This window comes from Paroedura picta, chromosome 7, assembly GCF_049243985.1.
Source record: "Paroedura picta isolate Pp20150507F chromosome 7, Ppicta_v3.0, whole genome shotgun sequence".
Classification (NCBI taxonomy): domain Eukaryota; kingdom Metazoa; phylum Chordata; class Lepidosauria; order Squamata; family Gekkonidae; genus Paroedura; species Paroedura picta.
In genome coordinates this window covers 68,915,127-68,927,912 of record NC_135375.1, presented here as the reverse complement: position 1 = coordinate 68,927,912, position 12,786 = coordinate 68,915,127, and the positions used below count along the sequence as shown (strand labels likewise).

The window sequence follows — 12,786 nt, the reverse complement described above, 5'->3', positions numbered from 1 at the left end:
CATCTGATTGGTTCCCTCCAGCCACCATGCGATGAGAGTCTACCAGCCTTTGCAGCCAGGTTGGAAACATGGCTTAGCATCCCTGCATCCTCTTAAGGAGGCCCCCTATATTGGAGAGTCTGGTTCATAGAAGCGGACTCTTAACTAACGGATTCTCCTCCGGCCCAAAACTGCCAGCTGTGACAAAAATGAAAAAATATTAACTCACAACTTATTTTTGCATAAACAATAATATTGAAACAAAAAAAAACATTTGAAAGAATAAGCCAAACAAATAAGGGGTTGGGTGGGTGAGTAGCTTCCTGCCAATGCCCTAAGCTAGTGGTAAAGAGGCAAGGAGTGCGGCAGGCAGCCTCCTTTGAAGGGTTAGCTATGCCTATCAGACAGCATGCAGCTGAATATAAGCAGGTGCTCCTCGCCTGCCCAGTACACCATGTGTTGCTGCCCAGCCACCTGCATGACTTTTCCTAGCAATATATTGGCCATAGAAAAGGGCTAAGTAGAAACAGTAGTAACCACAATGTTATGCAGAATAATATTTTCATTGGTGGGGCCGTTATTTAGACTTGATAGCTAGGATCACTGAAATCAATAATCTCAGCTATTTGCATATTGAATTTCAGTTCACAGTTTTACAATTAATTTCGTAGTATGATTCATTTTAAACCAGAAATTCCTAATTCAGTAATATAATTTTGCGGAAAAGTTCTTAAAGTGTGAGGTTGACCTGTATAGTAGTACTTGGTATGTTGATGTACTTTGAACACCCTTAACCAAACTGTAGATTTTTTTCAATGGATTATAAGGTACAGTTCCAGTCAATTCTCCCATTCCTACCAATATTCCAGTTGTTGTTATGCTCCTGCCACACTAGTAGGAAACTGAGCAATTCATTTTTTTCTAAGATCTCCATTTTCAAAGTGTTATTTTTGGTGGAGCCTAAACCATGCAATAGCTCTGTTTAGCCCAGTGTAATCAGTTCTCAGAAGCTAAACAGGGATGGCAGAGCACCAAAAAAGTCAAGGATTGCAACATAGATGAAGGCAATGGCAAACCACCTTTGAATATCTCTGGTATTGAATGGCCAGAAATCAGCTGTAACGTGACAGCAAAAACAAACGAAATCACACCATAGGTTCACACAACTCTGTTCTTCCTGTTTTTCAGTTGGTCATACTTCCTCTGATGAGTTTATGCTCAGGAAAAATAACAAATCTAGAAGTTTAATTTGGTGAAGAAATAGTGAGGAAGGAAAGAACTGAATTTCCATACCACTATGGCAGCCTCACTCTGAACTGACTTTTTCAGAATGGTTTTTCCAACATCAAACAGTTTAGCAACATCTTAACTATGGGGATGTTCCAAGGTTTTGGTCATGGGTGGAAGGAATATACCACATCTTTATCTTAAAGGGAGAATGGTAGGCAGTGTTCTATTTAATTTCTCAGAGGTACACCTACTATACTTCTGATGTTTGGGTCAGTGAATATATAGGTAGTAGGATGAATGGCAAGAACTTGGTATTTATTTTAAAAATAGTTGAATTGAATTGTATTTAAATGAGTCAATTTATATAGATGTGAAAACAGTAGGGCACAGCGAACCTTTCATTTTCATTATTATCACAAGATTTCTGAATATTTAGAGAACCTGTCTCAGAGGTTCAAAGCATTTTATACTTTACATGCCAAGATTAGCTGTGGCAAAATGTTTTAGCCCAGGATTTAAGGCCAAACCCATAATAAATAGATAAGAGGTATCTTATGATTGACATAAATATGACAGAAATGTCTTAAATGCAGAAGTATTAACTTTGTTATGAATGACTTGTATTATTTTTGATCATTGCCAAGAAAGTAAGATTTTTTTTTCACATCATTTTAATTTATTTATTTATAATTTAATTTACATACAGTAATTCTCAGAAATTCTGGCTCATGGCAGTTCACAACATCTGTACACAGCCCGTGGCGCCACGGGCGCCACGGACTGTATAAAGGAGTAAGGGGTAGTGGGGAGGAGTTAGGGCGGGACCGGTCCGGGATAAAAACTCGGAGGGGCCAATCAGGAGCCGCGAAGCGGCTCCTGATTGGCCCCTCCAAGTGCCCATCCCGCCCGAAGCAGGCAATCGCGCGGCTCCCCATTCCCTGCTTCACACGCACAGCGACAGGTGAGCGCTTCGGGGGCCGTTCGCCGCTGGGGGAGGGTGGGGGTGGTGGGAGCCGGCCTTCGCTCGGCCTCCGGAGCGCCCTCGCGGTAGCGAGGGCGCTCCGGAGGCCGAGGGAACGCCGTTCGCCGCTGGGGGAGGGTGGGGGTGGTGGGAGCCGGCCTTCGCTCGGCCTCCGGAGCGCCCTCGCGGTAGCGAGGGCGCTCCGGAGGCCGAGGGAACGCCGTTCGCCGCTGGGGGAGGGTGGGGGTGGTGGGAGCCGGCCTTCGCTCGGCCTCCGGAGCGCCCTCGCTACCGCGAGGGCGCTCCGGAGGCCAAGGGAACGCCGTTCGCCGCTGGGGGAGGATGGGGGTGGTGGGAGCCGGCCTTCGCTCGGCCTCCGGACCGCGAGGGCGCTCCGGAGGCCGAGGGAACGCCGTTCGCCGCTGGGGGAGGGTGGGGGTGGTGGGAGCCGGCCTTCGCTCGGCCTCCGGAGCGCCCTCGCGGCAGCGAGGGCGCTCCGGAGGCCGAGAGAACGCCGTTCGCTGCTGGGGGAGGGTCGGGGTGGTGGGAGCCAGCCTTCTGTCGGCCCCGGCAGCGGCCTCGCCCGGCGAGCCCGCTCCCGGGGCCGACAGGACGCCGTGGGAGCCTTTGGGAAGGGTGGGGGGGCGGGATCCTCCTTTCCCAGCCCCCCTTTTCCCTCCGGCTTCTGCCGGGGCTGAGCTCTCCCTCGCACCCGCGAGGGAGATCTCCGCCCCGACAGAAGCCTCCTTTCCCAGCCCCTCTTTTCCCTCCGGCTTCTGCCTGGGCTGAGCTCTCCCTCGCACCCGCGAGGGAGATCTCCGCCCCGACAGAAGCCTCCTTTCCCAGCCCCTCTTTTCCCTCCGGCTTCTGCCTGGGCTGAGCTCTCCCTCGCACCCGCGAGGGAGATCTCCGCCCCGACAGAAGCCTCCTTTCCCAGCCCCCCTTTTCCCTCCGGCTTCTGCCTGGGCTGAGCTCTCCCTCGCACCCGCGAGGGAGATCTCCGCCCCGACAGAAGCCTCCTTTCCCAGCCCCCCTTTTCCCTCCGGCTTCTGCCTGGGCTGAGCTCTCCCTCGCACCCGCGAGGGAGATCTCGGCCCCGACAGAAGCCTCCTTTCCCAGCCCCTCTTTTCCCTCCGGCTTCTGCCTGGGCTGAGCTCTCCCTCGCACCCGCGAGGGAGATCTCCGCCCCGACAGAAGCCTCCTTTCCCAGCCCCTCTTTTCCCTCCGGCTTCTGCCTGGGCTGAGCTCTCCCTCGCACCCGCGAGGGAGATCTCCGCCCCGACAGAAGCCTCCTTTCCCAGCCCCCCTTTTCCCTCCGGCTTCTGCCGGGGCTGAGCTCTCCCTCGCACCCGCGAGGGAGATCTCCGCCCCGACAGAAGCCTCCTTTCCCAGCCCCCCTTTTCCCTCCGGCTTCTGCCTGGGCTGAGCTCTCCCTCGCACCCGCGAGGGAGATCTCGGCCCCGACAGAAGCCTCCTTTCCCAGCCCCTCTTTTCCCTCCGGCTTCTGCCTGGGCTGAGCTCTCCCTCGCACCCGCGAGGGAGATCTCCGCCCCGACAGAAGCCTCCTTTCCCAGCCCCTCTTTTCCCTCCGGCTTCTGCCTGGGCTGAGCTCTCCCTCGCACCCGCGAGGGAGATCTCCGCCCCGACAGAAGCCTCCTTTCCCAGCCCCCCTTTTCCCTCCAGCTTCTGCCGGGGCTGAGCTCTCCCTCGCACCCGCGAGGGAGATCTCCGCCCCGACAGAAGCCTCCTTTCCCAGCCCCCCTTTTCCCTCCGGCTTCTGCCGGGGCTGAGCTCTCCCTCGCACCCGCGAGGGAGATCTCCACCCCGACAGAAGCCTCCTTACCCCACCCCCCTTTTCCCTCCAGCTTCTGCCGGGGACGGGCTCTCCCCCCCCAGCCCATCTAGCGCCCATTTTATTTCAATTTAAAATGGGCTTGAAATCTAGTATACAATAAAGCAATAAAATCAATAAAACAACAACCCAATAAAACATCTTAATATTACACAATCCCAAGATGGCGGTAATAATTAATACATCCAGACCTCTAATGTTATGGAATTATTATTATTATTATTATTATTATTATTATTATTATTATTATTATTATTATTATTATTATTATTATTATTATTATTACTGAATTTATTACCCACCACTCCCTTGCGGTTCGTGGCGGGTTACAACAGTATAAAACCCCATAAAATACATTAAAAACCAATTAACATATCAATAGTTAATAACTACCTGGCAAGAGCAGCTAATCAACTACCCATTCCCCCCCTAGCAAGTGGAGAGGGGATACTGGTAGTACCCGTCTCTAATCCCAATCCTCAGGTCCCGGGGGGCATAGATGTTAAGCCTGGTCTCAACCGTAAACCTGGCGGAAGAGCTCCATCTTGCAGGCCCTGCGGAACGATGGAAGGTCCCGCAGGGCCCGCAGCTCTCTCGGGAGCTCATTCCACCAGGCAGGGGCCAGGACCGAGAAGGCCCTGGCCCTGGTCGAGGTCAGGCGTGCTTCCCTAGGGCCGAGGACGACCAATAGATTTTCTCCCAGAGAACGTAAATCTCTACGGGGGGCATAGGGTGATAAGCGGTCCCTCAGGTATGTGGGTCCCAACTCGCGTAAAGCCTTGAAGGTTAAAACCAAAACCTTGAACCGGATCCGAGCAGCAATTGGCAACCAGTGCAGCTGCCTCAGCACTGGCTGGATATGGGCCCTCCAAGGTGTGCCAGGACCCTAGCAGCTGCATTCTGCACTAGCTGAAGTTTCCGGATCAAGGACAAGGGAAGGCCCGCGTAGAGCGAGTTACAGAAATCTATTCTGGAGGTGACCGTTGCATGGATCACCGTGGCCAGGTGTTCGGGGGACAGATAGGGTGCTAATAGTCGGGCCTGGCGAAGTTGGAAGAATGCCTGGCCCGCTACTCTTTTGATCTGTGCCTCCAAAGTTAGGGAGGCATCAATGATCACGCCCAAATTCCTGGCCTGGGACACGATGGTAAGCTGCGCCCCTCCCAGGGTGGGCAAGCGCGCTTCCTGATCCCGCCCCCTACGTCCCAGCCACAGGACCTCCGTCTTGGAGGGGTTGAGTTTCAGGCGACTCTGCTCGAACCATTCTGTCACCGCTTCCAAACATCTGGCAAATGGTTCCGGGGGAGAGTCCGGGCGGCCGTCCATGAGGAGATAGAGCTGGGTGTCATCAGCATACTGGTGGCAACCCAGTCCAAAACTCCGCACCAGCTGGGCCAGAGGGCTCATAAAGACGTTAAATAATGTGGACCGTGCCCTGTGGGACTCCACATGGAAGTCTGTAGGAGCGCGAGAGCTCATCCCCCACTGCTACCCTCTGGGTCCGGTCCTGGAGAAAGGAGCGTATCCAGTGTAAAGCTGTGCCCCGTATCCCCGTTTCGGCGAGGCAGTGGACCAACAATTCGTGGTCCACGGTGTCAAAAGCGGCCGACAGGTCCAGAAGAACCAGCACTGCTGACCCGCCTCTATACAGCTGGCGACGGAGATCATCCAGCAGGGCGACCAGCACCGTCTCCACCCCGTGGCCAGGTCAGAAGCCAGACTGATATGGATCGAGTGCCGAAGTTTCTTCCAAGAATGCCAGGAGCTGGTCTGCCGCGGCCATTTCAACCACCTTGCCCAGGAACGCTAAGTGCGATACCGGGCGGTAGCTGTCTGGGTCTCGCGGATCCAGCATAGATCTTTTCAGGAGAGGGCGAACCACTGCCTCCCTTAGCTGCTCAGGGAACTCCCCGGAATCCAGGGAGAAATTGACAATATCCCTGAGCTGGCCTCCTATCTTCTGGCCCCCTCCTTTGAGGAGCCATGACGGACAGGGGTCGAGGGGGCACGTGGTCGCTCTGACCGAACCTAGCAACTCGTCCACTTCGGGTAAAGAGAGCCGTCTGAAGCCATCGAACGTCACCTCCAAAGGCGGCCAACAGGTCTCCAGTTCATTTACTGTATTAACTGTGGCGGGAAGAGCGTGGCGGAGCGACGAGACTTTGTCCGCAAAGTGGCTCATTAAAGCCTCACAGCCTAGTTCTAATTTCCTACTATTTTGGCGCCCCTCAAGGGCGGTAAGGGATCTAACTGTTCTAAATAGTTGGGCCGGGCGAGAGCTTGCGGACGCGATTTCTGCGGCAAAAAATTCCCGTTTTGCCACTTTCACCGCCATCTCATACGCCCTCATAAGCGTGCGATGAGATATTCTCGTAGCTTCGTCGCGAGTCTTCCGCCACACTCGCTCCAGTTGTCTCACTTCCCTTTTTCTCTCCCGAAGCTCCCTGGTATACCAGGGTGCCCGTTTGAGTCGAGAGCAGAGAAGACGTTTAGGGGCGATCTCATCTATGGCAGCCGATAGGTGGGACTGCCAGTCCGCCACCAGGGCCGCCAGTGAGTCGCCAGGAGGCATCGGGTCCCGCAGAGCATTCCGGAATCCTATTGGATCCATAAGTCTCCGCGGGCGGGCTAAAATGCGCCCGCCGCCCAACTGGGGGGGGGGGTTGTATCCTGAGCCGGGCCCGCAGGGCATAGTGGTCTGACCACGGCACAGCCAAAGCTGTATCCAGATCCATTTCTATCCCAGCGCCGAAAATCAGGTTGAGTGTGTGTCCGGCGTGATGGGTGGGCTCAGCAACAAATTGTGAAAGTCCTAGTGTCGCCATGGATGACACCAGGTCTCCGCCATGGACTGGAGAGGGCGTGTCCGCGTGGACATTGAAGTCACCCAGGATCAAAAGCCTGGGGTACTGCAACGCCCAGGTGACTGCCGCCTCCAGCAGGCAGGGCAGGACATCTGGCGGCGCGTTGGGTGGACGATATACCAACCAGATAGCCAAACTCTTGACCGAGTCCCATCCAATACCGACACACTCCACCCCCTCGATTTCTGGCGCCGGGAGAGCCCTGTGAGTGAGAACCTCCCGTACCACAATAGCCACCCCCCTCCCCTTTTATGGGTCCAAGATTGGTGGAGGACCGAGTAACCTGGTGGGGCTAGTTCTCTCAGGGCCACTGTCTCGCCTTCCCTCACCCAGGTCTCGGTCACGCAAGCAAGGTCCGCCTTCGACTCTGCAATAAAATGTTGCAGAGTCGAGGCTTTGTTCTTAATCGACCTTGCGTTGCACAAGACCAATGTCTGATCCTGTACCCTAGCCTCCACCCTCACATTCTTGGGGATGGGCCGGAGGTTAGAAGGGGATCGAGCACACCCAGGGCGCCGACCGTGTCTCCACGACCGGGCCCTATACAGGACACCAGTGCTCCCACCCCTTCTCTTGTCCAACCTCCTCCCCTCGCTATAGCGCCCCTGGCCCATGATCGTCGAAATCCCGGCCCCAGCATAACCCCCCCTCTCAGTTTGGGCCTCCCTCTCCATATCCCTTGCTCCCAGAGAAATAATCAATTAATCTCCTATCTGTACTCCCACCTGGCTGCACTAATCCCGCCCTACCCTATTTTACTAACCACCCAACCCTCCCTCCCCCACCCTATTCTACCTAGCAGCTGGTGGGTCCAAGCTATACTGCAGGGTGGGATCCCGCCTGCAGGGGGTTCTCCCAACCCTTTAGTTCACTTCCCAACACTGCTAAGTTTCCCTAGCATCTAATCTCTCTGGGCGAAAACCCTATCCTTAACCCACTAACCCACCCTATTACCAAGGAGGGGGGGCTACCCCAGACAGCTACCCCAGATGTTGGAGCAGCTGAGGATGGACACACTTTGGGGTAGTTCCTGCCAGTCTAGTACCTGAGCATGGCAACTGGGGGTTCTAATTTCCCTGGTCCAAATGCCTGGCAGAAGAGCATTGCAGGCCCCGCAGAACTGAGAGTTCCTACAGGGCCCACAGCTCCTCTGGGAGCTCATTTTGCCAGGTAGGGACTAGGAGCGAAAAGGCCCTGGCCTTGGTCAAGGCCAAGCACGCTTCCCGGGGGCCCAGGACCATCAGCAGATTCATACTCACAGAGTGAAGTGCCTCTTCCTGCTTGCTACATTCTGATTTCCATGTTATACCTGCATGTCCATACCTCAGCTATAGTGGCAGGTCACCTTCTTGGATGCCTGTGAACCTTCTTCTGGAAGCAGCATTCATCTTTTCAATTAGTATTTCATGCTATTATTTCTAATGCTTTGTACATTGTTCTTTTGGATTGTATTTTATGAAAGATCATTATACATATCTTAGAACTAGTAATACTGCATAATACTCCTTTGAGTAACTTCATCTACTACTGGAATAAATTATTTTTCTTCATTAAATTTTAGGGACATTTTCTCTATAATATCATATGACACAAGCAGTTATGTATGTATTTTTCTCTGTGGCATATCTTTGGATGTGATTGTAAAGGTTGAATCCTATGAATACCTGTTGGAGGAAATCAATGAAGAAAGAGGGAAGGAAAGTGTGCTTTTGTTGATTGTTCTTCCTTCTATTACAGTTGGTACATTTGGCACTTTGTCCATGAGGATCACTCAACTAGGGTTATGCGCTTCGGCCGCCAAAGTAGTAATTCCAGCCTGAAACAGCCAGAGCCACGGCATGGGGGAGGGGTGGCGTCGGTGCCAGTGTGCCAGTCAGCACCCGCATACAGACGCACTCTGCACCTGCGTGCAGGTGCCAGCTGCCGTGCTGGCACCAGTGCCGCTCCTCCCCCCCCCACCCCCGTGACGCAGCGTTAGCTGCTTCAGACTGGAATGGCTGCTTTGGTGGCCGAAGCGCATAACCCTACACTCAACCCCAAGTGTTGCCTTTTCAGTAATGGGAGCACTCTCAATCATGGAGTGGCAGAGAACATTTGTCTCTGTGAAGGTTTTACATAGGATACAACCTGATATTTCAATTTTAGAGTTAATGTCAAGACACTGTTAATTAGTGTTTAGGCCAGTAACTATTCTAACTGTATATTTATCATATTCTTGAGACAAAAATTCTTTCACACTAGATTGTACCATTTAAAATTCAATCCATACTTCTATTGCTAAGCAGTATACATCCTTAAGATTCAGATTTGCAAACAAGAAAAGCGAGTGAAGAAAAAAGGATTAGTTTGTTCTAAAACAAAATGCTTCTGGCTGGGACCATAATGATATTATCTTGCTGGTGGTAGAAATCTGAGACTGAGCACCTCAGCAATTGGTGGTCCTTTCAATACTAGGTTTTTCTTTTTTGCCTCATGCCTGCTTTCCAACTTGAGTTGTAATCTATTGATTCTTCAGGACCATACTGAATTTTACACTTTTGGACACACTAAAATATGTGTTTAAAACATGTTCAGCAGAACACCTGGTAGGCATGTCTTGGAGAGTTAAATCATATATACAATGTTAAACTTACTCCTGCTTGCTTGGCAGAGTAGCCTTATACAAATATGTGCAGCTCTCCCCCACACATACACACTCACAGGAGGAGGTGCTTGTAACTAAGGGGTTAAAAGCCACATTCCTGGCATTCCCTCAATTGGGCATAGGGGCTCCATTTGTAAATGTTGTTCCTATGCTTGAGGATGCTTGAAAAGCAGCATTCTCAATCATGATCACAGATCCTGTTCAGTTTGTAGACACTATGTTGATGCACTGCAAATGCATATATGCAGAAGTCTGGGACAGATGTGAGTGCTCATTTTTACTCAGCTTTTATGTACATAGTTAAGACATAGTGTCTCCTTCTGTTGTTGGAATGAAGATAGTAAAAACTAGTACTCTTTTCATACCAGCAACCATTGTCTGAATTGCAAACTCTTTCTTTCTCCAGGTTACTACAGACTTGAGACAGCGTTGCACAGATAGCCACACAGGAACATCAGCCTCTGCACCTATGGCTGCAGGAATCATTGCACTGGCACTGGAAGCAAAGTAAGATTTGAGTTATACTTTTAACGTTAAGTTTTTAGAGATCAGATATTATGTATTTTGCTGATTTTTTTGTTCATTAAATTAGTTTTTCCTAACGTGTCTGAGGTGAAACCAGAATATTAAACTAGGTATGGACTGCAGGGACTGATATCCCTGGTGGTGGTGGTGGTAAGTGCCATCAAGTCACAGCTGACTTAGGATGACATAGGGTTTTTCGAAGAAGAAAAGTTCAGAAGTGGTGGTCATTGCTTCATCAGGCCCCTGGTATTCCTTGAAGGTCTCCCATGCAAATATTAGCCAGAACTGATCCTGCTTATCTTCCAAGACCTGAGCTATCAAGGTCAGCCTGAGCTATCCAGGTCAGGGTGATATCCCTAGGGTAGAGAAAACTGAGATGAGCACTTGTGGGAGTCTTGCAGTTCAATTAATGAAGGTGCTGATCACCTGGACACTCTGTATAGACCCTGCCACATTGGTGATCAATTATTTCTTTGGTCAAAGCACAGAGATATTTCTTCTACAAATCATGTGATTTCCTTGGATGGCAACTTCTCTGTTCAAAGTGACAGATCTGTATGCAAAGTCTCTTAAGGCTGGAAGGAAGAGTTTTTCACAGATGTTTTTCCCCTGAGGACTGTACTAATACTTTAGTATATTTTAATAACTTGTCATGCACTTATGTTAAGACACAGCCTCAACATATATGGAGAGGGAGCAGGGGACCCCAATTTAGATGTTAAGGAGAGTTAGCCTGGGCCTCAACCATATATCTGATGGAAGAAGCCCTCCAGAACTTTGTCAGCTCCAAGAAAGCCCAGGTCTCTCCTGGCAACTCATTCCACCAGGCTGGAGCCAGAGCTGAAAAGGTCTGGCACTGCTCAAGGCCAGGTGCCCTTCTTTGGGGCTGGGGATCACAAACGGGTTGGTACCAGCCAAGCAGAGTGATCTTTGGGGAATATACTTGGAGAGACAGTCCCTAAGATACACAGGTTGTTTACCATGAATTAACATTCTAGATATGTCTACTATACCAAGAGTGGTCTATGGATTATTCTATACCATATATCATGAAGACAAAGCAGATTTCACACAAAATTGAATGGCTTTAAGTCATATCAAACAATACATGAAACAATTAAGACTATTGTAATTATAAGCCTCTGTTCCTTACCTGTAAATGCCAGATTTGCAGTGCAATTCTAAGCAGAGTGACAAACATTTATTTCAGTGGATTATGAGAATGTAATTCTATTTAGGATTGCACTGCAGAGGTCCAAATATTCTTACTGAACCTTCAAGGCATGAGTAAGGAATTGCACAAAAAAAAAAAAATGGAAAAAAAGCCAATAAGGGATTTTAATTGAAAAGCTGATTCTACTTTGAATAGATTAGCATTTGTGTCATTGTAGCATTGTAATTGTAATTAGATTGTTAACACGATACTTGGAGAAGAGTTAATATAATTGCATTATCTGAGAACTAGAAATAAAGCCCATTTATAAAAATGGCTTGAGGCGAGGCCCCCGTACCTGGGAGGCTGTTGGGCCGCTGGCGTGGGCGGGCTGCGAATCGTCGCAGCGTGGAGTTCTGGCGGCGGAGACGACGGGGAAGGGAAGGATGGCTCCTGTGTAGTCCGTGCATGCATGTTGTAGGCGAGGGCGGGAGGCAAGCCATCTGACAGAGCAACCAGGCATGCGCGTGAGTCCGGGCATGCCTGGTTCATTCGGGTGCGTTGCTGGCCGGCGAGCAGGCCGCGCTGGCTGGCAGCGTGGCTGGCAGGCCGAAGAGAAGAGAGGGACAGGGATCAGGAGAATCGGCAGAAGGTGAGTGCAGATCGGGGAGCAGGGAGCGGCCGGGGGAAGGGTCAGTTGTTGTGGGGGTTGGAAGCGCGGGGACAGGGGCTGGGGTAGAGGCGGCGGATGGTAGTTGGGGCGTTGTGGCAGGTCCAGAAGGGGTCTGGGGAGGGTGAGTGGGTGATTGGGTGGTGGAGTGTGTGGCTGGGTGGGTTGCTTGGCGGCGGGAAGCGGCGGGAGTTCGGGAAGGGGTCTGGGGAGGGTTTGGGGGGGGTTAGCGGGCAGCGGGTGGGTGTTGGAGTTTGGCTGGGTGGGTTTGTTTGTATCGGGGAGCGGCAGCGGGTCAGGAAGGGGTGTGGGGAGGGTTGTGGGGGTTGGCGGGCGGCGGGTGGGTGGCGGAGTGTGTGTGTGTGTGTGTCGGGAAGCGGCATTGTGTTGGTAAGAGGTCTGGGGAGGGTTTGGGGGGTAAGCGGGCAGCGGGTGGGTGTTGGAGTGTGGCTGGGCGGGTTTGTTTGTATTGGGGAGGGCCGGCGGGTCAGGAAGGGGTGTGGGGAGGGTTGGGGGGGTGGCAGGTGGTGGGGGAGTGGCGGAGTGTGTGTGTGTGTGTGTCGGGAAGTGGCGTTGTGTTGGTAAGGGGTCTGGGGAGGGTTTGGGGGTTCACGGGTGGCGGCTGGGCATGGGAGTGTGTGCGTGGGGGGGGTCTTGTTGTCGTCAGGGCGGGAAGGCAGGTGGGGATGGAGGGGGGTCATAGGACTCAGAGATTAGCGTGGTGTTCGGGGGTGGCGGGAAAGGAGCAGAGACGCTGCGCCTTCGACGTGGCGTCCCTGCTCCTTTCCCAAGGGCATTGGGAAGGAGTCCCTGGCGGGCGAGCCGCTTGGGCCAAGAGTGGCACTCACAGTGGCAAATCAGGAGCCACTTCGCGGCTCCTGACTCGCCGCTGCGAGAGTTTTTATCAC

The 12,786-nt window shown here is 52.0% G+C and overlaps 1 protein-coding gene across 4 annotated transcripts in view; it reads left to right on the top strand.

Moving 5' to 3' along the window:
* Positions 1–12,786, top strand: part of PCSK5 (proprotein convertase subtilisin/kexin type 5) — a 290,087-nt gene that overhangs the window by 140,678 nt on the left and 136,623 nt on the right. For all 4 annotated transcript variants that reach the window (XR_013232545.1, XR_013232546.1, XM_077344762.1 and 1 more), the window contains exon 9: positions 9,937–10,037. Coding sequence is in view for 2 of the 4 variants with exons in the window: in XM_077344762.1 (XP_077200877.1) it covers positions 9,937–10,037 (101 nt within the window). In the remaining 2 variants the exon portion in view is untranslated. The remainder of the gene's footprint in view (positions 1–9,936; positions 10,038–12,786) is intronic.